The 24,715-nt window shown below is 41.1% G+C and overlaps 1 protein-coding gene across 6 annotated transcripts in view; it reads right to left on the bottom strand.

Moving 5' to 3' along the window:
• DEUP1 (deuterosome assembly protein 1) overlaps positions 1-24,715 on the bottom strand; it is a 97,032-nt gene that overhangs the window by 11,176 nt on the left and 61,141 nt on the right. For 3 of the 6 annotated variants that reach the window (XM_073336994.1, XM_073337015.1, XM_073337004.1), the window contains one exon: positions 23,333-23,532. In XM_073336994.1, coding sequence (XP_073193095.1) covers positions 23,333-23,532 — 200 coding nt within the window. Of the gene's footprint in view, positions 1-18,415; positions 18,578-22,607; positions 22,819-23,332; positions 23,533-24,715 lie in introns of those variants that run through there. The other 3 variants (XM_073337025.1, XM_073337035.1, XM_073337043.1) reach the window with 3 other exon arrangements.

Raw genomic sequence — 24,715 nt, 5'->3', positions numbered from 1 at the left:
CTAAAAGCCCACAGCAAAGGTCTCTGCGATCTGTTTTTTCAAACCTGATTCTCTATGTATTGTGAGAAGATAGCCAATTTTAGTCTGGGGAGTCCTGAGCTTTTCTTGGTATGAGAGCTAAGATACCACCCTTTGCCCCTGCTCTTGGGTGCCAAGGGCCCCGCTACTAGCCTGGGAAGATGATAGAGGAGAGAAGCAGGGGAGGGGTCTGGGTTTGCTCCTCACTCTGAGTCCCAGCCCCTCTCAACCCCTGTGGGTTTCTTACCCTCATCCCCCTTAGGTGGGTTACCCTCTGTCAGATGCTGGGGGACAGGGTCTTCCTTACTTCAATTCTCAGGACTTCCAAATCTCTCAACACAGCTCCAATGCTGCCACCTCCTCCTCCCTTGTCTGCCTGATGCAGGGGGTTTTTATTAGGTTCCTAACAGGGCCTTAATTGACTGCAGGTGCTCCAATTAACCTGCAGCCACCTTCCCTAGTCTACAGGGAACCACACCTTAATTAGCCTTGAGTTTATATATTTCCCCTCTAGCACTCTCCCACTGCTCTCTGGTCCTCCTGTATCACTGTATTTAATAATAGTTATTACTGATTTATATTGAAATTTACTTCACAAAGGCCATCATTTCCAAACCTAGGTGTCTGCAGTTATAATATTTTTAAGGTAGTAAAAACAAAAAATATTTACATACCTAAATATAGGTGGCCTAATTTTTCAAAGGTGCTTAGCAACCCCAGTCTCCACTGAAGTCAATGGACCTATGCTGCTCACTCTCTTTGAAAAACAGGCCACCTATATTTAGGTGCCTTTATTATGGATTTTGTAGCCTAACTTTAGACATTCATGTTTGATCATTTTGACTTTAAATTTCTGCCAATTCAATGTATCATAATGTGTAAAAACAGAGTTCTAATTTTAATACAAGATTAAAGGTATGAAAAGATCTGAAAATCTGTGAAAACAAGACTATTTGTTTTTACAGGCAAGTCAAATTCTAAAAAGGTGCAGGTTAACCATTTATCAAGTTTTTGCATTTTGCTTATTATTTGTATTATCATTTGGCCTCGGATAGAATCATTGATATATACACATACAGCATAGGAATAACTTCATGGTTGTGGTGGACACAAAGTAACCCCCATCCAACTGAAACTGCATGGGAAATGTACACAGGCAAAATGTAATAACCCAAACTGTAATTTGTAGCACCACATGTTTCTATTTTTACTATCTAAAAAAATATATTTTTGCCCTTTCTCCGATGTCATAATTACCATGGAAACAGAAGCAAATTAAAACAGAAATAACATAGTTTATGTTCACAATAAAATAAAACATGTCCTAGCCTCAAAATAAACCAGCAACAATTGTCTGGTTCATCTGCATTCATCTGATGATTGAAACTTTAACTATAGTTGTTTGGGAAAATGTTGATGTAGTTCCTTGTTTGGGAACACAGAATTAGAAGAACACAATGGACCTGATTTTCAAAAAGTCTCGTATGTTAATGTGCATACAAAATACATGTGGAATTTGCACATTTGATTTAAATGGACAATTATCATATTTGTCAACACAAGTACCCAGTTTGTGCATGCATTTATGGCAACTGAATATGTAAATTAGACTTTAAACTGGAAACACATGGGCCCTTTACTTCTTGAATACCAGACCCAAGATTTACCAGTTAGAGCCATCACGTATCCTAGTAGCTTCATGACCTACTCTGAGAATTTTTTGGCCAGCCACAGAAGCCCTAAATCTCTTAGCTCATGAAGATATGTTCTCTACTTCCATGTGCAACAACTACAAAGTTCTGGCTCCTTCAAACCTGACACTGCACTGCACCAACACAGAGGCTTGAACAGGCAGTAATTCAGCCTCCCCTGGCCCCCTTGTTGGCATGCTAACTACAGTGACTTCAGTTACAAACTTATCAGGGAAAGGTGCTCATGTCACCCACTGGCCAGTTCCTTTGCATTTGAAATTCTAGAGAAAGTGGGGCACAAAGAAGTAGCCAAAAAACTGTTCTATAATGTCAAAATTGGTCACACTTCCAAGTGCTTAACATTGTTAATTAGAATTAGTTATATTTTATTCTGAAGTATTTGTTTAGATTTCTATTCTGAGATGTTATGGTTATAAAAAAACAACACAGTTCTATATGCCCACTGGGTTCTTCCATTGCCTCTAACACTACCAAAGTGCCTAAAGGCCATATTTTCAAAGGAGTTTTTGGCTCCTAAAGATGCAGATGCCTAGTGGTATTTTCAGAAGAGCTTAGTGCCGAATTCCCATTGGTTTCAATATGAATTAGGTGCCTAGGCACTTAAAATATCATAATGCCACTTTAATCCATGGCTAGACCTTAGACCTTAGTCCAGCCCATGCTTTGCTGCACATTGGGCTACCCACATTTGCCATCCTTGCCTGTTAACTGCCCTTCTCTCCAAACCTTCCCATTTCATGTTGAGGTTCTTGATGTCGTTCAGAATTGTTCATTTCCATGTTATTCATGGTCTTCCTCGTCTTCCTATCTCTGTATGTTATTCCCAATATTCTTCTCTGACATTTGTGATGAAATGCATCCAGCTTTTTGCATATCTTTCTTGATAAGTTGCCATGTCTCACTGCTATATGTTGTGATGGCAATAACAATTGCTTTGTACACATTCAGCTTTGTCTTGAGGGAGATGTTTTTGAGTCGTCAGATGTTTTTGAGTCTTCCAAATGCAGCATTTGCCTTCCCAATTCTTCTTATTTCCTCGGAACTAGTACCATCTTGGCTGATGGTACTTCCAAGGTATGTAAAATTGTCCACCTTCTCCAGTTTCTCTTCTTCAATTTTGATTTCTGTCCCTATAGTGCCCATTAACATGACCTTAAATACTGTGTACAGTTTTGGTCACCCCATATCAAAAAGGATGTAGTGGAACTGGAAAGTGTTCAGAGAAGGGCCACAATGATGGTCAAGGGTATGGCGTGGCTTCCATAAGAGGAGAGACTAAAAAGATTAAGAACATAAAGAATGGCCATACTGGGTCATACCAAAGGTCTATCCAGCCCAGGATCCTGTCTACCGACAGTGGCCAATGCCAGGTGCCCCAGAGGGAGTGAACCTAACAAGTAATGATCAAGTGATCTCTCTCTTGCCATCCATCTCCACTCTCTGACAAACAGAGGCTAGGGACACCATTCCTTGCCCATCCTGGCTAATAGCCATTAATGGACTTAACCTCCATGAATTTATCCAGTTCTCTTTTAAACCCTGTTTTAGTCCTAGCCTTCACAACCTCCTCAGGCAAGGAGTTCCACAGGTTGACTGTGCGCTGACTGAAGAACTTCCTTTTATTTGTTTTAAACCTGCTACTCATTAATTTCATTTGGTGGACCCTAGTTCTTATATTACGGGAACAAGTAAATAACTTTTCCTTATTCACTTTCTCCACACCACTCATGATTTTATAGATCTCTATCATATCCCCTCTTAGTCTCCTCTTTTTCAAGCTGAAAAGTCCTAGCCTCTTTAATCTCTCCTCATATGGGACCCGTTCCAAAACCCCAATCATTTTAGTTGCCCTTTTCTGAACCTTTTCTAATGCCAGTATATCTTTTTTGAGATGAGGGGAACCACATCTGTATGCAGTATTCAAGATGTGGGCATACCGTGGATTTATGTAAGGGCAATAAGATATTCTCCGTCTTATTCTCTATCCCTTTTAAAATCATTCCTAACATCCTGTTTGCTTTTTTGACTGCCGCTGCACACTGCATGGACGTCTTCAGAAAACTATCCACGATGACTCCAAGATCTTTCTCTCGATTAGTTGTAGCTAAATTAGTCCCCATCATATTGTATGTAGCGTTGGGGTTATTTTTTCCAATGTGCATTACTTTATATTTATCCACATTAAATTTCATTTGCCATTTTGTTGCCCAATCACTTAGTTTTGTGAGATCTTTTTGAAGTTCTTCACAGTCTGCTTTGGTCTTGACTATCTTGAGCAGTTTAGTGTCATCTGTAAACTTTGCCACCTCACGGTTTACCCCTTTCTCCAGATCATTTATGAATAAGTTGAATAGGATTGGTCTTAGGACTGACCCTTGGGGAACACCACTAGTTACCCCTCTCCATTCTGAAAATTTACCATTTATTCCTACCCTTTGTTCTCTGTCTTTTAACCAGTTCTCAGTCCATGAAAGGATCTTCCCTCTTATCCCATGACAACTTAATTTACATAAGAGTCTTTGGTGAGGGATCTTGTCAAAGGCTTTCTGGAAATCTAAGTACACTATGTCCATTGGATCCCCCTTGTCCACATGTTTGTTGACCCTGTCAAAGAACTCTAATAGATTAGTAAGACATGATCTCCCTTTACAGAAACCATGTTGACTTTTGCCCAACAATTTATGTTCTTCTATGTGTCTGACAATTTTATTCTTTACTATTGTTTCAACTAATTTGCCTGCTACTGATGTTAGACTTACCAGTCTGAATTGCCAGGATCACCTCTAGGGCGTTACATTAGCTATCTTCCAGTCACTGGGTACAGTAGCTGATTTAAAGGACAGGTTACAAACCATAGTTAATAGTTTTGCAATTTCACATTTGAGTTCTTTCAGAACTCTTGGGTGAATGACATCTGGTCCTGGTGACTTGTTACTGTTAAGTTTCTCAATTAATTCCAAAACCTCCTCTAGTGCCACTTCAATCTGTGAAAATTCCTCAGATTTGTCACCTACAAAAGATGGCTCAGGTTTGGGAATCTCCCTAACATTCTCAGCCATGAAGACTGAAGCAAAGAATTCATTTAGTTTCTCCGTGATGACTTTATCGTCTTTAAATGCTCCTTTTGTATCTCGATCGTCCAGGGGACCCACTGGTTGTTTAGCAGGCGTCCTGCTTCTGATGTACTTAAAAAACATTTTGTTATTACCTTTTGAGTTTTTGGCTAGCTGTTCTTCAAACTCCTTTTTGGCTTTTCTATTTACATTTTTACATTTAATTTGGCAGTGTTTATGCTCCTTTCTATTTACCTCACTAGGATTTGACTTCCACTTTTTAAAAGATGCCTTTTTATCTCTCACTGCTTCTTTTACATGGTTGTTAAGCGTTGGTGGCTCTTTTTTAGTTCTTTTCCTGTGTTTTTTAATTTGGGGTATACATTTAAGTTGAGCCTCTATTATGGTGTCTTTGAAAAGTGTCCATGCAGCTTGCAGGGATCTCACTCTAGTCACTGATTTCAGAGTAGCAGCTATGTTAGTCTGTATTCACAAAAAGAAAAGGGAGGACTTGTGGCACCTTAGAGACTAACAAATTTATTTGAGCATAATGCATCCGATGAAGTGAGCTGTAGCTCACAAAAGCTTATGCTTAATAAATTTAAGCTCATGCTCAAATAAATTTGTTAGTCTCTAAGGTGCCACAAGTCCTCCTTTTCTTTTTACTCTAGTCACTGTACTTTTTAATTTCTGTTTAACTAACCTCCTCATTTTTGCATACTTCCCCTTTCTGAAATTAAATGCCACAGTGTTGAGCTGTTGAGGTGTTCTTCCCATCACAGGAATGTTAAATGTTATTATATTATGGTCATTATTTCCAAGCGGGCCTGTTATAGTTACCTCTTGGACCAGATCCTGTGCTCCACTCAGCACTAGATCGAGAGTTGCCTCTCCCCTTGTGGGTTCCTGTACCAGCTGCTCCAAGAAGCAGTCATTTAAAGTATCAAGAAATTTTGTCTCTGCATTTCGTCCTGAGGTGACATGTACCCAGTCAATATGGGGATAATTGAAATCCCCCACTATTATTGAGTTCTCTATCACTGTCCTGGTCAGGTGGTCAATAATAGATCCCTACTGTTATATTCTTATTAGAGCATGGAATTACTATCTATAGAGATTCTATTTGGGGCTGTTCAGCATAGAAAAGAGTTGATTAGGGAAGGGGGGATATGCTAGAGGTCAATAAAATCATGATTGGTGTGGAAAAAGTGAATAGAGAAGTGCTATTTACCCTTTACCACCATAAGTGCTAGAAATAGGGGTACTGGGGGTGCTGCTGCATTTCCTGGCTTGAAATTATTTCCATCATATACAGAGTTTAGTTTAGTTCAATGGCTCTCAGCACCCCCACTATACAAATTATTCCAGCACCCCTGTTTCCCACAATACAAAAACTGGGGTTCCCTGATGAAATTAAAAGGGAGCAGGTTTAATACAAACAAGAGGAAATACTTTTTCATATAGTATCTGTGGAACTCACTGCCAAAAGTGATGGGCAACAGTATAACTGTGTTCAAAAAAGACTTATATATGTTCATGGAGGATAGTTTCAGTATAGGTCCCTGTGATGAAGCAGAGAAACTACCAGCCGGCATAGCAAGGGTTAAAGAAAACCTTTGGGTTCAGCTAGCCCTGCCATGCTATATCTGCTGGTGAGGGGACTTCCTATTCTTCAGAGCCAACCCAGCAAGAACAGACCCTGTCCCAATCAGATGAGGAGCCCCCTCTATTACCTGAGTCAGAGATTCTGACTCAGTTCTCCAACTTTGTGGAAGAGCAATGGGCAGACAACACAATGAGCTGAGCATACACCCAGGTGGCAGCAATGAATGGGGAATCTCTCGAATCCCATCAAATGGGACTGTTTCCACACGTTGAGATTCAGGGCCACCATCTATATCATACAGAGAAAGACTGAGAAACTGAAGAGGTTTGGAATCATCTTTTGGTGCCCTGACCCTACTGGAAGGAGGTTATGCAACTGGCTCTTGCGATACCCTTCACTCTGCACCTTGCAAGGGCACTAGCCTGGATTCTGGCCCGTTTTTTTTTGGCCTGGGGTCTACAAAGATGTGCTGGATTTCTGTGCTTCATGCCTGGAGTGTCAGATCACTGCATCTCAACCAACCGAGAAAGCCTCCTTGATTCACCTCCGGCTTATGAATGTACCCTTTGGGTGGATTGGAAGCAACATAGTCGGCCCACTGGAGAAGAGCGCTACAGGATACCAGTTCATTTTAGTTGTAGTCTACGCAACCCGGTACCCGGACGCTCCATGAACGCCAAAACTGTTGCCACAGACCTTATGAAAATCTTCACTTGAGTTGGGATGCTACGGGAGATCTTAACAGATTAAGGAACAAACCTGATGAAGCAATTTTGCCATTTACTGACAATCAAGACCCTAAAGACATCTGTATACTATCCCCAAACGGATGGCCAGGTGCAGCGCTTTAACAGAACACTAAAAAAGATGCTCCGAAGGTTCGTCCTTATGGATGTCTGACACTGTCTCCTCTTCTATTTGCGGTGTGAGAAGCTTCCTAGTCTTCCATTGGCTTCTCACTATTTGAGTTCTTATATGGATGGCAACCGTGATGGATTTTAGACCTCGTTTTGGAAATGTTAGAAGAGCAGTCATCTCAAGCCAACAACACAGTCTAATATGTCTTGAATCTCCTATGTGCCCAAGGCACCCAGGAAGCAGAATCCTCTGTGTTTTTTAATCTGATTGCCCTGTAAGATTATCTTCCATTCTAATTTTACAGAGGTGCTTCTTCTACCTTTTTTCTTTCTAATAAAGTTCTGTTTCTTTTAGAATCTGATTGGGTTTTTTTTTGTGTCCTAAAAAAACCCAAGGTTGGTCTGTGCTCATCTTGTTTATTCTCAAGCCTCCCCAGGAAAGGGGGTGTCGGGGCTTGGGGGGAGATTAGGGGGGAGTAGGAACTCCAAGTGGTCCTTTCCCTGAGTTTGCCATCACTTGGTGGTGGCAGCATTACCTAATCCAAGGTACAAGGGAGAATTTGTGCCTTGGGAAGTTTTTAACTTAAGCTGGTAGAAATAAGCTTAGGGGGTCTTTCATGGGGGTCCCCATGTCTGTACCCTAGAGTTCAGAGTGGGGAGGGAACCCTGATACCACCTGATAACCCTCAATATTCAGATGGAACCGGGAGTTAAGGTCAGGGAAAACCCTTGCCCTCTTGCCCATGAAGTAAGAACTCCAATTACTTTCTGGGCACTCACTTCACTCTAGTCACCAACCATGCCCCTCTCCAATGGCTACATGCCATGAAGAATATGAAGGTGGTACCTCTCCCTCTAGCCCTTTTCTTTCTGCATTCAATTCTGGACTAGAAGAGCCCACCTGAATGCCAACTTCTTTTCCTAGGATGGCAGAGAGTAGCCGGGGCGGGACACGGGGGGGGACGGACTTGTAGGAATTAGCCAGGACAGCAGGTTCTGACTCCCCTCCAGGAGAGACACCAACTTTTAGGGGTTGATATACACAGGTCCTGAGCTGGGACTTGGTGAAGAGGAAGGGCCCGGATCCCCCTACCACTCACTCAGCCTTAAGGACTAAGACTACTCAGCCCAGCAGGGGGCTGAGAGCCCTGCAATCTAACCACTAGGCTGCTTGGCCAACCAGTCCGCATGCTTGGGGCAACCCTAAACTTCCGACTGCCAGAAGCTGGGAGGAAAAGACAGGGGTGGGTCTCTCCAAAATTGCCTTGTTCTGTACATTCCCCCAATAAAGCTGTGGTACTGGCCACTGTCAGAAACATTATACTGGGCTAGATGGACCTTTGGTCTGATTCAGGATGGCAATTCTTATGTTCTTAGGTCTATCTGGACCTTCATGTGTCTAAATACCTTTGAAAATATGGTCCTAGAGGGCTATCTGCATCTTTAAGGTCCTAAATACTTTTGAAAATATGGTCCTTAGTCTCCTAAGCTCTAGATGCACAATAGGAACTTAGACTCAGCATTACGGCGTATATCTTTACTGCATAGAAAAACCTGTGGCACCAATTCTCAGAGCCTGGGTCAATTGACTTGGGTTCACGGGACTTTGGCTGAGAGGCTAAAAAAAGCAGTGTAGGCCATCCCTGCTTGGACTGGAGCCCAGGCTCTGAGACCCTACCACCTTGCTAGCCCAAGTCAGAATGCCTATACTGCTATTTTTAGCTCTGCAACCCAAGCCCTGCAAGCCTGAGTAAATTGACCTGGGATCTAAGACTTGGTGTCATGGGTCTTTTATTGCAGTGTAGATATACCTACAATATCTTTTAGGCAGCCTGACACCTAGTGGAATCCACAGCCCTGAGTTAGGTGCACAAGCTACCACAAATGCGTGGGAAGAATTAGGCATCTAAAAAAAGGATTTACATAAGCCAGCAGGCTGAGCAGGGAGCTGCCTAAGCTAGTCAGTAGGAAATGTCAATGGGAGGGGTGTGGCCTAAACCCTATTCCTCAAACGGAATTAGTCAGTGGTGAGCTGGAGCAGGTTTGCTAGAACCGGTTGTTAAATTTAGAAGCCCTTTTAGAACCAGGTGTCCCACGAGGGACAACCGGTTCTAAAAGGGCTTCTAAATTTAACAAGTGGCCAAAAGTGGCGCCTTAGGCGCCGACTCCGTGGGTGCTCCGGGGCTGGAGCACCCACGGGGATAATTTGATGGGTGCACAGCACCCACCGGCAGCTCCCCGCCCCACGCCCAGCCCCAGCTCACCTCCGCTCTGCCTCCTCCCCTGAATGCACCGCCCCGCTCTGTTTCTCCACCGCCCACCCCTGGCTTCCCAAATTACAAGATTAATGGATGAAGGGAAACTCTGTAGGTATATATCTAAGTTTTAGCAAAGATTTGGGGAGGGTCTTACTTTGAAGTGCTTAGCAATGCTAATTAGAATTAAAGTTATATTTTATTCACAGGTACTTTTTAGATTTCCATTATGAGAGAAAGAACAGCACTCACAGTTTGAAATAATATTAAACAGATCTCAGATGATTATAAAAGAAAAGTTCTATAAAGTACCTGGGTTCTTCCATTGCCTCTAACAATAAGATGCTCCTGAGCAACAAGTAAGAAAATAAAATTCTAAATATATTTAAAGCTCTTTTAGTAAATAACCATACCTCCTTTTATGTGTACAGTGCCTAGCATATGGTTGGTGCAACCAGACACAATATATCATAAATGTTATGATTAAAAATAGCAACAATACATTCACTTTGAAAAGGAAATTTTAGGCTGAAGAATAAAAGAAGATAATTAGACAAATTTATTATTATATTGCACTAGAAAGTAGAAATAGCCAAGAATTAAATATATAGGTTCAGAAAATCTAAACCTTATAAAATCTGTGCCTACAAATTATTCAAATCTTTACTTCCTGGAATTTTGCTGTTGTGGAAGTTCTTCAAATTGGTAAAATCACAACTTTTATCTTTCAATTCATTTTTACTTTGCTACACTGCATAAAGTATGTTAGTAAGTAGTTTATTTTTCTTTTAATTGAGTATTTTAATTTTCTTTTAATTTTCAATTTAATGTTTATTATATATTTTGGGGTAATTTAGTTCTTCACTGGCTAAAATGAATTGAAAACTATAGATATATCTACAATATGCTTTTTTTCTAAGTCTGAATACACAATATCCTTGCATCTCTCACTATTTTCCCCTTAACAGGGAGTTTAATGTGATAATTTATTCAGGACATCTGAAATGCTGTTTCTTTTAAAAATTAGGTCACTGAAGAACACCAAAATCAGACAAGGCATTAAAATGCATTTAATGAAACTTCCAACAAATGAAACTGGCAGGACACAAGGCTCTGCAGCAGGAGTTGTAGTTCTAGCTGCTTATTATGATAATCTCCTGCAGAGCAGTTTACCTCTCATGTTGGTTTGTATATCCCCCCATTATGTTTTTTTTATCAGGCAGTATTAATATAGCCTGTACTATTTTGCAAAATGAATAGCAAAAGAATAATACAAACAGAATACAAAACAAGGTTTAAAAAAATTAGTTAAAATATGCTATATTCAGCTTTTTGTATATCTAAACAATACAGAACGCTAGTAGGAAATTTCTAGGGCATTATTTCTTATCAAATTTCTACCGTCATCCAGAAAGGGGTAACAATTTGACTCAGATGTACTGAATGGGGTAATTGATATTATCAAATGCAAAAAAAAGTAAGATAAAAGGTAATTTATGTCGATTTATTGTGAAACTATTGATATGATTATGACACTAAAGAAACCCATCCATGCATAACTAGAGTTTAATTCCATAACTGACATTCGCAAAAAGAAAAGGAGTACTTGTGGCACCTTAGAGACTAACCAATTTATTAGAGCATAAGCTTTCGTGAGCTACAGCTCACTTCATCAGATGCATATCGTGGAAACTGCAGCAGACTTTATATATACAGAGAGAATATGAACCAATACCTCCTCCCACCCCACTGTCCTGCTGGTAATAGCTTATCTAAAGTGATCATCAGCTTATCTAAAGTGATCTCCTGCTGGAGAGTGAATTTGTGTGGAGGGGTGGAGGGTGAGAAAACCTGGATTTGTGCTGGAAATGGCCCACCTGATGATCACTTTAGATAAGCTATTACCAGCAGGACAGTGGGGTGGGAGGAGGTATTGGTTCATATTCTCTCTGTATATATAAAGTCTGCTGCAGTTTCCACGATATGCATCTGATGAAGTGAGCTGTAGCTCACGAAAGCTTATGCTCTAATAAATTGGTTAGTCTCTAAGGTGCCACAAGTACTCCTTTTCTTTTTGCGAATACAGACTAACATGGCTGTTACTCTGATAACTGACATTGTGTAACAAAGGAATTTATGCAGCAAAAAAGTTCGGAGGCCTTTTGAGCTCTGCCATGGGCATGTCTGGCAATGTAATAGTAATAAAACCTGACATCCCACAGGAGTTATTGTGTATGTGAAGGGAGCCAGAGAGCTCATGTAAATGTGCCTCTGACTCACGAACCTTGTGGTGCCCACTGGTAGAGGGCACAGAGTTACAGTGATTCCCTGGGTCTGGTCTCTAAATAACAGTTTGTCAAAAGGTGTCAGGTAACATCTCTACTGAAAGCCTGTGTCCTACACATTGCAAAATGTATTCATGGATAGTATGTAAGGAGTTAAATATCTATACTGAAAATGATGCTCTTAAGGTGATAAACAAGTTTCCTTTAGGCAAGAAATGCTTATCTACCTGTCTGGCTATATGTAATCTAAGTATCCTATACTTCACAATGAACACATATTTACAGTCTGAGCAAAATGCTAATCAAGTGATTGAAGACTCTCCTTTAAGAGACAGGAGAATGTCTTGTTAGTTAAAAATTCTACTTGCTTCTTCTAGAATCACTGTTCTTTGATAAATAGATTTTATTTGTTTTCACTGTAAACAAATCTAAGTGCTGTGAGTTGAGCAGAGGTGAAACTGGTAAGCTACGATGTATTATTGCACTGGGAGTAGTGTATCTCTGAATTTTGTGAGTGTAGGGCGGGTCACTCCAGGGAGAGTTTTGGGGGATTGGAGTGTGCCTATTGCTTGCCTGGTGAGGGACAGCCAAGCCTTCGTAGGCTGAGAGGGGCGTGCTTTTGTTGCCTGTGGCTGGTGGAGTCAGGGAACTGAACCCTGGAAGACAGAAACAAGGCTTCCTCCCGCTAAGGGCAGCTGTTAGTAAGGTGCCTCACAACCCTGGGTACCCCTGGGAAGCGTCACAGCATCCCACCTTCTCTTGTACCCAAGAGCTCCCTATATTATGTAAAAAGAAAAGGAGGAGTTGTGGCACCTTAGAGACTAACAAATTTATTTGAGCATAAGCTTTTGTGAGCTACAGCTGATTTCATCGGATGCTGTAGCTCACAAAAGCTTATGCTCAAATAAATTTGTTAGTCTCTAAGGTGCCACAAGTACTAACACAGCTGCTACTCAGACTAACAGACTTATACAGACTAACACGGCTGCTACTCTGAAACCTATATTATGTAGCTCTCCAACTGCAAAAGGCCTGTCAGCATTCGTTCATCCCTACTGCTATAGTGACACCCACATTCTGTCTCAGGAGTAGGAAAGGACCCAGGAAATGGCTGGGAATAAGCCATTAAAAAAATTACTTGCCTTGTACATAGATGAGTGTCTCATGCCTGAATTTAGGCAGAGAGAGGAAGGCTCTCTTGATACCCAGGTATCTTTTGATGGTTAGGACTCACCAATACTTCACTTCTGCTACACAGGGCCTTAACAGCAAATATTTCTTTGCATTGAATACTCATAAAACTTATTAGGGATGAACCCATTTTCTTGTTAACAAATTGCCTACCATACCTTAAGGAATTGCCTTTCTGGTGGCCGCAGCATGAAGGGGCCTATGAATGTTTAGCGCATCTGGCACGTAAATACCTTGCAACACCAGCTACAACAGTGCCATGCAAATACCTTTTCTCACTTTCAGGTGACATTGTAAATAAGAAGTGGACAGCATTTTCTCTCGCAAATGTAAACAAACTTGTTTGTCTTAGTGACTGGCTGAACAAGAAGTAGGACTGAGTGGACTTGTAGGCTCTAAAGGTTTTTTACATAATCACTAAAAATAAAGCAAAATAATAATTCTACATTTGTAAGTTGCACTTTCATGATAAAGAGATTGCACTATCGTACTTGTCTCAGGTGAACTGAAAAATATTATTTCTTTTGTTTATCTTTATTATAGTACAAATATTTGTAATCAAAGTAATAATATAAAGTGAGCACTGAACACTTTGTATTCTGTGTTGTAAATAAAATCAGTATATTTGAAAATGTAGAAAAAATCCAAAATATTTATAATAAATTTAAATTGGTATTCTATTCTTGTTTAACAGTGTGATTAAAACTTTGATTAATTGCAACTAATTTTTAAAATCTAGTTAATTCATTTTGCATTAATCAATTGAGTTAACTGTGATTAATTGGCAGCTCTAATTTAAATACCTATTAGGTCAGATTCTGAGTTTACTCATACTGGTTTTCCACCACCCTAACTCCATTGACTAAGGTTTTACTCCTGGTTTATACTGGTATGATTGTTGTCAGAATCAGGTCCACTGATTTTGTCTAGAATAGCTACTTAATGGAAAACTACTAGAATATTGTCAGTCTCCATTACTAATAAACATTTACACTATATTGCATTTGTAAAAGGCTGTGTTTTAGAAAAAACAAAAATGTATGTAAAATGTTTCATGCAAAATTTGTATCCATATTAATATGTTAGAATAAATTCAAAAGTAATTTAGCAACTCTGATACTCCCCAACCAATGTCTTGCATTATGATTTTAATGAAAGAAGAGTAAAACATTAGTGTATGATATGTAAAGGATCTCAGCAGAGCTTTCTAAATGTTTGAGGGGATGAAGAATTGTGTGAGGTGTGGGAAAGGAGAGAATTGTTGTTAACATGACCTTTATTTGACAAATAAATATGTGTGTTTTGCAGCTGGAGAGCTATAGGTTATTTTAATATTTTAGATCCAGGTCCTGCTAGCTACTTGGTACAGTAATGTATGTTGACATATGAATCATACAGCATAGTAAAAAAACAGGAGTACTTGTGCCACCTTAGAGACTAACAAATTTATTTGAGCATAAGCTTTTATGGGCTACAGCCCACTTCATCGGATGCATGCAGTGGAAAATACAGTAGGATGACTTTATATACACAGAGAACATGAAACAATAGTTGTTACCATACACACTGTAATGAGAGTGATCAGTTAAGGTGAGCTATTACCGGTGGGCGGGGCAACCATTTTGTAGTGATAATCAACTGCTGGAAATGGCCCATCTTGATTATCACTACAAAAGGTTTTTTTTTTCTCTCCTGCTGGTAATAGCTCACCTTAACTGATCACTCTTGTTACAGTGTCTATGTAACACCCATTGTTTCATGTTCTCTGTGTATATAAAATCGTCCTACTGTATTTTCCACTGCATGCATCCGATGAAGTGGGCTCTAGCCCACGAAAGCTTATGCTCAAATAAATTTGTTAGTCTCTAGGGACTTTTTGCGGATACAGACTAAGACGGCTGCTACTCTGAAACAAGACTAAGAAAGTCTTTCTTTAGGGAGTAAGTAGGTAAGCCTATATTCTGATCATTTGGAGGCTAATTAGTGCCCCAGGAAAAGCTGAATAAGACTAATTATCTAATCAGGGTGATGGGCTGGGTGGGGTAAACATTCAGTTGGCCCCTGATAAAAGAGGCACAGGAAGGAAGTACAAGAAGAGGGGGAGGTGAGTAGTGGGGAGAAAGAGAGGGAGAAACAGGGCTAGCTGAGCCTGGCAATGCAGTGGTCCCAGAGTAGGAAGATCTCAGCGACCATAAAGCCCAGCAAAGATTGTAAATAGGTGGGAGCACGGGGTCTGTGGTGATATTGGTGAAAAGAAATAGAAATAAAGCGTCACTAAGAGCACACCTAGTGGAGTCTGTCTGAATTCTGCAGGGGACAAGGATGGAGCTGGGCCCCTGTTACAAAATGTAATATTTATGACTATCAATACAGTTTTTAATAAGAATAGCCAAATGCAAAACTGATACTAACAGTATCATAGAATCATAGAATATCAGGGTTGGAAGGCACCTCTGGAGGCCATCTAGTCCAACCCCTTGCTCAAAGCAGGACCGATCCCCAATTAAATCATCCTAGCCACGGCTTTGTCAAGCCTGACCTTAAAAACTTCTAAGGAAGGAGATTCCACCACCTCCCTAGGTAACGCATTCCAGTGTTTCACCACTCTCCTAGTGAAAAAGTTTTTCCTAATATCCAACCTAAATCTCCCCCACTGCAACTTGAGACCATTAATCCTTGTTCTGTCATCTGCTACCACTGAGAACAGTCTAGAGCCATCCTCTTTGGAACCTCCTTTCAGGTAGTTGAAAGCAGCTATCAAATCCCCCCTCATTCTTCTCTTCCGTAGACTAAACATCCCCGGTTCCCTCAGCCTCTCCTCATAAGTCATGTGTTCCAGTCCCCTCATCATTTTTGTTGTCCTCCGCTGGACTCTTTCCAATTTTTCCACATCCTTCTTGAAGTGTGGGGCGCAAAACTGGACACAGTACTCCAGATGAGGCCTCACCAATGTCGAATACAGGGGAACGATCACGTCCCTCGATCTGCTGGCAATGCCCCTACTTATACATCCCAAAATGCCATTGGCCTTCTTGGCAACAAGGGCACACTGTTGACTCATATCCAGCTTCTCGTCCACTGTAACCCCTAGGTCCTTTTCTGCAGAACTGCTGCCGAGCCATTCGGTCCCTAGTCTGTAGCGCGGTGCATTGGATTCTTCCGTCCTAAGTGCAGGACTCTGCACTTGTCCTTGTTGAACTTCATCAGATTTCTTTTGGCCCAATCCTCCAATTTGTCTAGGTCTCTCTGTATCCCATCCCTACCCTCCAGCGTATCTACCTCTCCTCCTAGTTTAGTGTCATCTGCAAACTTGCTGAGGGTGCAATCCAGACCATCCTCCAGATCATTTATGAAGATATTGAATAAAACCGGCCCCAGGACTGACCCTTGGGGCACTCCACTTGATACCAGCTGCCAACTAGACATGGAGCCATTGATCACTACCAGTTGAGCCCGACAATCTAGCCAGCTTTCTATCCACCTTATAGTCCATTCATCCAGCCCATACTTCTTTAACTTGCTGGCAAGAATACTGTGGGAGACCAGGTCAAAAGCTTTGCTAAAGTCAAGGAACAACACGTCCACTGCTTTCCCTTCATCCACAGAGCCAGTTATCTCATCATAGAATTAGATTAGTCAGGCATGAGTTGCCCTTGGTGAATCCATGCTGACTGTTCTTGATCAGTTTCCTCTCCTCTAAGTGCTTCAGAATTGATTCCCTGAGGACCTGCTCCATGATTTTTCCAGGGACTGAGGTGAGGCTGACTGGCCTGTAGTTCCCAGGATCCTCCTTCTTCCCTTTTTTAAAGATGGGCACTACATTAGCCTTTTTCCAGTCATCCGGGACCTCCCCCGATAGCCATGAGTTTTCAAAGATAATGGCCAATGGCTCTGCAATCACATCCGCCAACTCCTTTAGCACTCTCGGATGCAACGCATCCGGCCACATGGACTTGTGCACGTCCAGCTTTTCTAAATAGTCCCTAACCACCTCTTTCTCCACAGAGGGCTGGCCATCTATTCCCCATGTTGTGATGCCCAGCGCAGCAGTCTGGGAGCTGACCTTGTTCGTGAAGACAGAGGCAAAAAAAGCATTGAATACATTAGCTTTTTTGCACATCCTCTGTCACTAGGTTGCCTCCCTCATTCAGTAAGGGGCCCACACTTTCCTTGACTTTCTTCTTGTTGCTAACATACCTGAAGAAACCCTTCTTGTTACTCTTAACATCTCTTGCTAGCTGCAACTCCAGGTGTGATTTGGCCTTCCTGATTTCACTCCTGCATGCCCGAGCAATATTTTTATACTCTTCCCTGGTCATTTGTCCAATCTTCCACTTCTTGTAAGCTTCTTTTTTGTATTTAAGATCAGCAAGGATTTCACTGTTAAGCCAAGCCGGTCGCCTGCCATATTTACTATTCTTTCTACTCATCGGGATAGTTTGTCCCTGTTACTTCAATAAGGATTCTCGAAAATACAGCCAGCTCTCCTGGACTCCTTTCCCCCTCATGTTATTCTTCCAGGGGATCTTGCCCATCAGCTCCCTGAGGGAGTCAAAGTTTGCTTTTCTGAAGTCCAGGGTACGTATTCTGCTGCTTTCCTTTCTTCCTTGTGTCAGGATCCTGAACTTGACTATCTCATGGTCACTGCCTCCCAGGTTCCCATCCACTTTTGCTTCCCCTACTAATTCTTCCCGGTTTGTGAGCAGCAGGTCAAGAAGAGCTCTGCCCCTAGTTGGTTCCTCCAGCACTTGCACCAGGAAATTGTCCCCTACATTTTCCAAAAACTTCCTGGATTGCCTGTGCACCGCTGTATTGCTCTCCCAGCAGATATCAGGGTGATTGAAGTCTCCCATGAGAACCTGGGCAGGCGATCTAGTAACTTCTGCAAGTTGCCGGAAGAAAGCCTCGTCCGCCTCATCCCCCTGGTCCGGTGGTCTATAGTTGACTCCCACCACGACATCACCCTTGTTGCTCACACTTCTAAACTTAATCCAGAGACTCTCAGGTTTTTCTGCAGTTTCATACTTGAGCTCTGAGCAGTCATACTGCTCTCTTACATACAATGCAACTCCCCCACCTTTTCTGCCCTGCCTGTCCTTCCTGAACAGCTTATATCCATCCATGACAGTACTCCAGTCATGTGAGTTATCCCACCAAGTCTCTGTTATTCCAATCACTTTGTCCTTGACTTTGTCAGGACTTCCAGTTCTCCCTGCTTGTTTCCCAGGCTTCTTTCATTTGTGTATAGGCACTTGAGATAACCCGCTGATCGCCCCTCTTTCTCAGTATGAGGCAGGAGCCCTCCCCTCTCACGCACTCCTGCTCGTGCTTCCTCCCGGTATCCCACTTCCCCACTTACCTCAGGGCTTTGATCTCCTTCCCCCGGTGAACCTAGTTTAAAGCCCTCCTCACTAGGTTAGTCAGCCTGCTTGTGAAGATGCTCTTCCCTCTCTTCGTTAGGTGGAGCCCGTCTCTGCCTATCTTAGTAAACTAAGATAAGACCATGACAAGCTTCATACGTTTAATAGTCATTCACTTCAGATCTTGCTCCCGTTATTCGAGCCACACCGTTGAAGAAAAGGATACCAATACAAAGAGCCCTTTACAGAACAATGAAACAACACAATAGTTTCCATTTGGCAGAGATGAGTCACATACAGACTCAAAAATGTTATATTTTCAAACTATGCTGTTACGCATGAAAAAAGTTATAGAGAAAGTGAAAAGATAATAAAATAATATGGATATGAGGATTTAATCAATGAATGAACTTTGCAACATATAGACAGTTAACTTCCCCAGTAAGATTTTATGATTGTATAGACATTGGACTGTTTGTATAGAGTGAGCAGGATTTTGAGTCTCCTAACAAAATCAGCAATGGTTGGGCTGGTAATTGTTTGTTTGTTTCTCCTTGGTTCTTTGGGTTATAATTAGCTGTGTGGTGTTAATCTCAGTTTATGCTACTTTTTGGTGGGGGAAAAGCACTATTTAGTCTGTGCTGCTTGCTAGAAGTACACAAACTGTGTAATTCAACTGTTACATTCAACACTTACTATTTAAAAGACACAAAAAGACTCCTCTTACAAATTACGGTAATGGGTTCGACAAAGTACATCATTACCTGCACAAAGAATATACTTCCTCATTATGATCTCACATGGCACTATATACTCTGGCCTCAGTCCAGCAAAGCATTTAAGCACTTGCTTAACTGTAAGTATGGGAGTAGTCTCGTTGGTGTCAGCATAAGAATATAGGCAGAGGAGACCACATCTTTCCTCATCAGGCTCCTCCAATGCCCCTGGAGGCATTGTGACCACCATAGTTATGCTTCCTTCTAAAACACACAAAGTGCTCCAATACCACAGCATTCCAGAGCACTCAAAGCCACAATTTTCCTCTAAGCTTCAAGTTAGAAAAAAACAGACTCACTAAGACTAAAATTCAAGGAATATATATACAGCTCTTCAACCAGCTGATAAGCATAAACTGAGTTTTATAGAGTTTAATTTGTGTGGGTTTTTCTGCTGAATCCTTAAAAACTGTGCTCTTGTCTGGTCTGCCTGTCACTGAAGATCTTTAGAGTGTAAACTCTTTGGGGCAAGGACCATGGTTTTGTTCTGTGTTTGTGCAGTGCCTAACACAAGGGGGGCATAGCCATGACTGGAGCTCCTAGGTGCTATCACAATCTAAACGTAGTTGTCTGAATGAGCTCTCCCCTGCCATCAATTGATGAACTGGGGGGAAAGACTTCAGGAGAAGACCTTATTTTCAAAGACACACCTACTTTACCTAGGTGATCAGCAGACTAGCCTGCTTTGCCAAGTGATCAGTTTTGGCTGGTCTGGGTTAAAATTCACTTTAGTCTTGGATGTAGGGGTAATGTATTATCATTATCCTTCTTGTATGAGTAAAGAGCAGTAGAACTATATTTAATATGCCTTAATTGAGGAGGATCACCCTAAATTAACTCGCTAAGTGAGTGGTAGTGATGCCAAATCCAAGTGAAAGAGATGGCTGTGGACAGGTGTTTTTATCTGGTTGTGTGGACTTATTTAAAGGGTACTAAAACCATTTGAACTTCCTTTTCCAGTGTTTAGACAGAGCTGATCAGACTCAGTTGTGAATCCTTCTTTCTTCTGTGTGATTGCTAGAGCTGAAGTTTCTGATAAGCTGGGGTAGGCCCTGAGCCTTAGACCTCATGGTGTGGCCAGTATTGTGACAAAATATAATGCATACGAGGCAGTATCAGTGAAGTTGCCTGCTACCCTGTGAAATCAGTAAGAGCTGAAATTACAAATGGACTGGTGGAGTGACAGTGGCAAACAGTGCCAGTGACTACAATGCTGGCAAGAAGCAAGAGGAAGCAATGACTGCAAGTAGCGACAGAGGTGGCAGCAACAGCGGTGAGCAGAGTCAACAGCATCACTCTGCCAACCCTCAACGGTGGGCTGGGAGGTTGTCCCACCTGAATTCACCCCTAGACTGTGGCACTTCACTAACCTCAGACAACAAACCATCAGTGGGGTCCAGTGGAGGGAAAAAGGAAGTGGTATGTTTAAGGGATATTCATTCATTGGATTTTCACATTACAAGGTGGGAAACTGAGGCAAAGGACTGCTGCCCAAGATCCTGTGGGGAGGGTACTTTAATTAGTTACTTTACTTATTGTTTACTTACTTCTGAGTTGTTGTGGTGGTGCTTTCCCAAGTTAATGCTATGTATCCCTCTGCTTTTAATAAAGTTTTCTTTTGTTATCCACAGACTCAGTGCTTGCAAGTGGGGAAACATTGCCTCTTAGAGGCACCCAGGGGTGGCGTTTAGTTTTTCCAGATTTCTGGATGGAGGCCGGAGACAATTTGGTTTTGTAATGTTAAGAGAAACCCCTAGATATGGAACAGACCCTTGGTGCTGTCGATGTCACCTAGCAGAAGCGTTACATCAATAATAATTAATAATAATCCCATGGTACTCTCTAAGAGAAAAGAATTTCCTTTGGTGCATTTTCAGCTATGTCCACTGTTGTGCAAAATACTATATGGTGGCTGCCCTTTGGCTGCCATCCTGTCATCCTAATGATGGCTGCATTTTACTTTAATGGTGATGTGATTCCTGTAATGTAACAGGGCATACTAGCCCTTTAAGAATACGGGGGCCAGAAGACCTGGTTTCAGGTGTTAGAATGAAAAATGGACCCAGAATATGATATTAGGAGTTGCATAAGGTGGGAAAAACCCTTGAACACAGTTCCTTTAGTGGTCTAGGATCAGGAGCTCTGTAATGTCTGACGGGGCAGGGCTCGCCTCTCTTCCAGCCAATCAGGAGGAGCTCTCTCGAGGAGGGCAATATATAGATTGCATTCTGTGTCAGATGAAGGGAGATACTGATGCAGAGGGAAGCCCGGGCCAAAAGAGTGAGCTCCACCCAGACAGGATTACTGGATTTGGGTGGAGCAGATTGACAGAGGAAGAGCTTTGGGTGTGGCTCAAGAATGGGAGCTAAGTATGAACTGTTAAATTACAGGTTTCAGAGTAACAGCCGTGTTAGTCTGTATTCGCAAAAAGAAAAGGAGGACTTGTGGCACCTTAGAGACTAACCAATTTATTAGAGCATAAGCTTTCGTGAGCTACAGCTCACTTCTTCAGATGCATATCGTGGAAACTGCAGCAGGCTTTATATATACACAGAGAATATGAAACAATACCTATTCCCACCCCACTGTCCTGCTGGTAATAGCTTATCTAAAGTGATTTCCAGCACAAATCCAGGTTTTCTCACCCTCCACCCCCCCACACAAATTCACTCTCCTGCTGGTGATAGCCCATCCAAAGTGATAACTCTTTACACAATGTGCATGACAATTAAGCTGGGCTATTTCCTGCATAAATCCAGGTTCTCACATCCCCCCCACCCCCATACACACACAAACTCACTCTCCTGGACTTTATGTGTGGGATTCATTGTGATTAAGGACTGTGAGGATTGTGTGAACTTTATTTGATATTAAACCAGACCCAGAAAGGGGTGTTGTAAGCTACAACTAAGACAGTGTGTAGTGCTTAAAGGGGCTTGCAATAGGGGGCTAATAGGGAGAAGGTTCTTGTAAAGCAATCCCTGGCCATAAGGGGGTGCTCCACCGTTACATGTATATTTTTGTTTTTTTGTTGGGCAAATAGTTTGGGATGAAAGGTTTTGGCCCAAGTAGCCTGAACTTGAAGATGTTCAGGGCATTCTGAAAAGCTCATCTTTTCACAGGAATTCAAAATTGGGGGAGGAAATGTCAGAGTGGGGAATTGTTGGAGGGCGATTTAAGCTTTTGAATTCCTTGATTTGCTGGTAGTGGGCCATACTGAATTGTACTGCTGTACTTTAGATATGTTTCAGTATTTTTATAGATAGATAGATATACATTTCAGTTATGTTCTGGGTGCCCCTAACACATGGATATTTGCTCTTTTTTAGTGTGTATACACATCTAAATAAGTAAATGGAACCATAATTTCCCCTCATATTTGAACAACATAAGATGCACAGGTTAGTGTCAGAGTTCAGAGGTATCCCCTGGAGTCATAAAAATGTGTTCCTGACTAACTTATCTCTGTGACTGAAGGGTGAAGACAAAACTGATAAACTGCCAATTTTTATTGCTCAGAACAAACAAAAAATATTTCTATTAGTATATTATCAAGGAAGATTGAGGGCAAACACAAATTATGGTTGTGTATATTTTGATAATAAAATTAATATAAATGTATATGAAAATTAGATGTAGTCCTATATTGTCTTGCAAATTTCCTCTATTCTCTTCAGTTAGGCACCCTCGCACACACTGGAGTTCCTGCACCATAACCAGTGGACAAACAAAAATGAGAATTTTTTGTATAAGAGCAGATGTCAACACTAAAATTATAATTATAGTCCTGATTTATTGCTAAATTTATAATATCAGATTTCCGATGTTATTATATTGTAATATTGCCTGCAAGTCAGAAACCAGAGTTTATATCCATTGAGTACAATTCTGCAATATTAAACAGTTGCAAATTCCCACTGGCTTCCATGGGTCTCCAGTATTAGGTGCCAATGTACTTTGTTATCTTCAAAATTTTTACTGATTTGAGAAGAAACAGCACAAAAATAATCTATAAATAATAAACAGATGTTTTAATAATTTAAATTCTGGCCAAATTCTGCAGCCTTACTTGCTTGCTAATTGGACTAAATGTCTATTGAGGTAGTAGGAGTTTTAAATTAACAAAAATGGAGTAAGGACTTCAGGATTTGATTCTTTTAAAAGATGCTTACGAAACGCTTATGGAAAAATTAATGTATCTTTGCAACTTAAATTTTACCTCTCTTCCTTTTCTTGCATTTCTAATTGGATTTGCTTAGTGTGCTTTGTTTCTCCATATCTATCCAGAGTAGCCAATATTGATGTTTCTGAATCACTCTGCAATTTACCAAGATTATTTCGTAACCTTTCATTCTCACTCTCCAGTTCATGAATGGAAGCTGTGTAACTCTCATGTTCTGTGTTAGATAAATCTATGGTCTGTGGAAGAAAATAAAATCATCATTAAATGGGCATTTTTTCACTGTAACTAGAATTAATATTTTTTAACATGAAACACAAGGCAACACTGTTTGCTAAATACTTAGTTACCATATGTAATCACACAGCATTCACAAAAAGAAAAGGAGTACTTGTGATATATGCCATCATGTGCCAGCAATGCGCCTCTGCCATGTACATTGGCCAAACCGGACAGTCTCTACGTAAAAGAATAAATGGACACAAATCAGACGTCAAGAATGATAAGCTTTCATGGGCTACAGCCCACTTCATCGGATGCATGCAGTGGAAAATACAGTAGGACAATTTTATATACACAGAGAACATGAAACAATGGGTGTTACCATACACACTATAACGAGAGTGATCAGTTAAGGTGAGCTATTACCAGCAGGAGAGAAAAAAAACCCTTTTGTAGTGATAATCAAGATGGGCCATTTCCAGCAGTTGAGAAGAACGTGTGAGGAACAGTAGGGGGGAAAAATAAACATGGGGAAATAGTTTTACTTTGTGTAATGACACATCCACTCCCAGTCCCACTACAAATGTAATATATGCCATCATGTGCCAGCAATGCCCCTCTGCCATGTACATTGGCCAAACCGGACAGTCGAGACTCTCTACGTAAAAGAATAAATGGACACAAATTGGATGTCAAGAATTGCAACACTCAAAAACCAGTCAGAGAACACTTCAATCTCTCTGGTCACTTGATAACAGATCTAAAAGTCGCAATATTACAAAAAAAAAACAAACTTCAAAAACAGACTCCAATGAGAGACTGCTGAATTGGAATTAATTTGCAAACTGAACACCATTAAATTAGGCTTGAATAAAGACTGGGAGTGAATGTGTGATTACACAAAGTAAAACTATTTCCCCAGGTTTATTTTTCCCCCCTACTGTTCCTCACACATTCTTGTCAACTGCTGGAAATGGCCCATCTTGATTATCACTACAAAAGGTTTTTTTTCTCTCCTGCTGGTAAAAGCTCACCTTACCTGATCACTCTCGTTACAGTGTGTATGGTAACACCCATTGTTTCATGTTCTCTGTGTATATAAAATCGTCCTACTGTATTTTCCACTGCATGCATCCAATGAAGTGAGCTGTAGCTCACAAAAGCTTATGCTCAAATAAATTTGTTAGTCTCTAAGGTGCC

Source organism: Lepidochelys kempii, chromosome 1 (assembly GCF_965140265.1).
Source record: "Lepidochelys kempii isolate rLepKem1 chromosome 1, rLepKem1.hap2, whole genome shotgun sequence".
In the NCBI taxonomy this organism is placed as follows: Eukaryota; Metazoa; Chordata; order Testudines; family Cheloniidae; genus Lepidochelys; species Lepidochelys kempii.
Note: the sequence above shows the minus strand (reverse complement) of the source record. Positions and strands in the feature narration are given on the sequence as shown.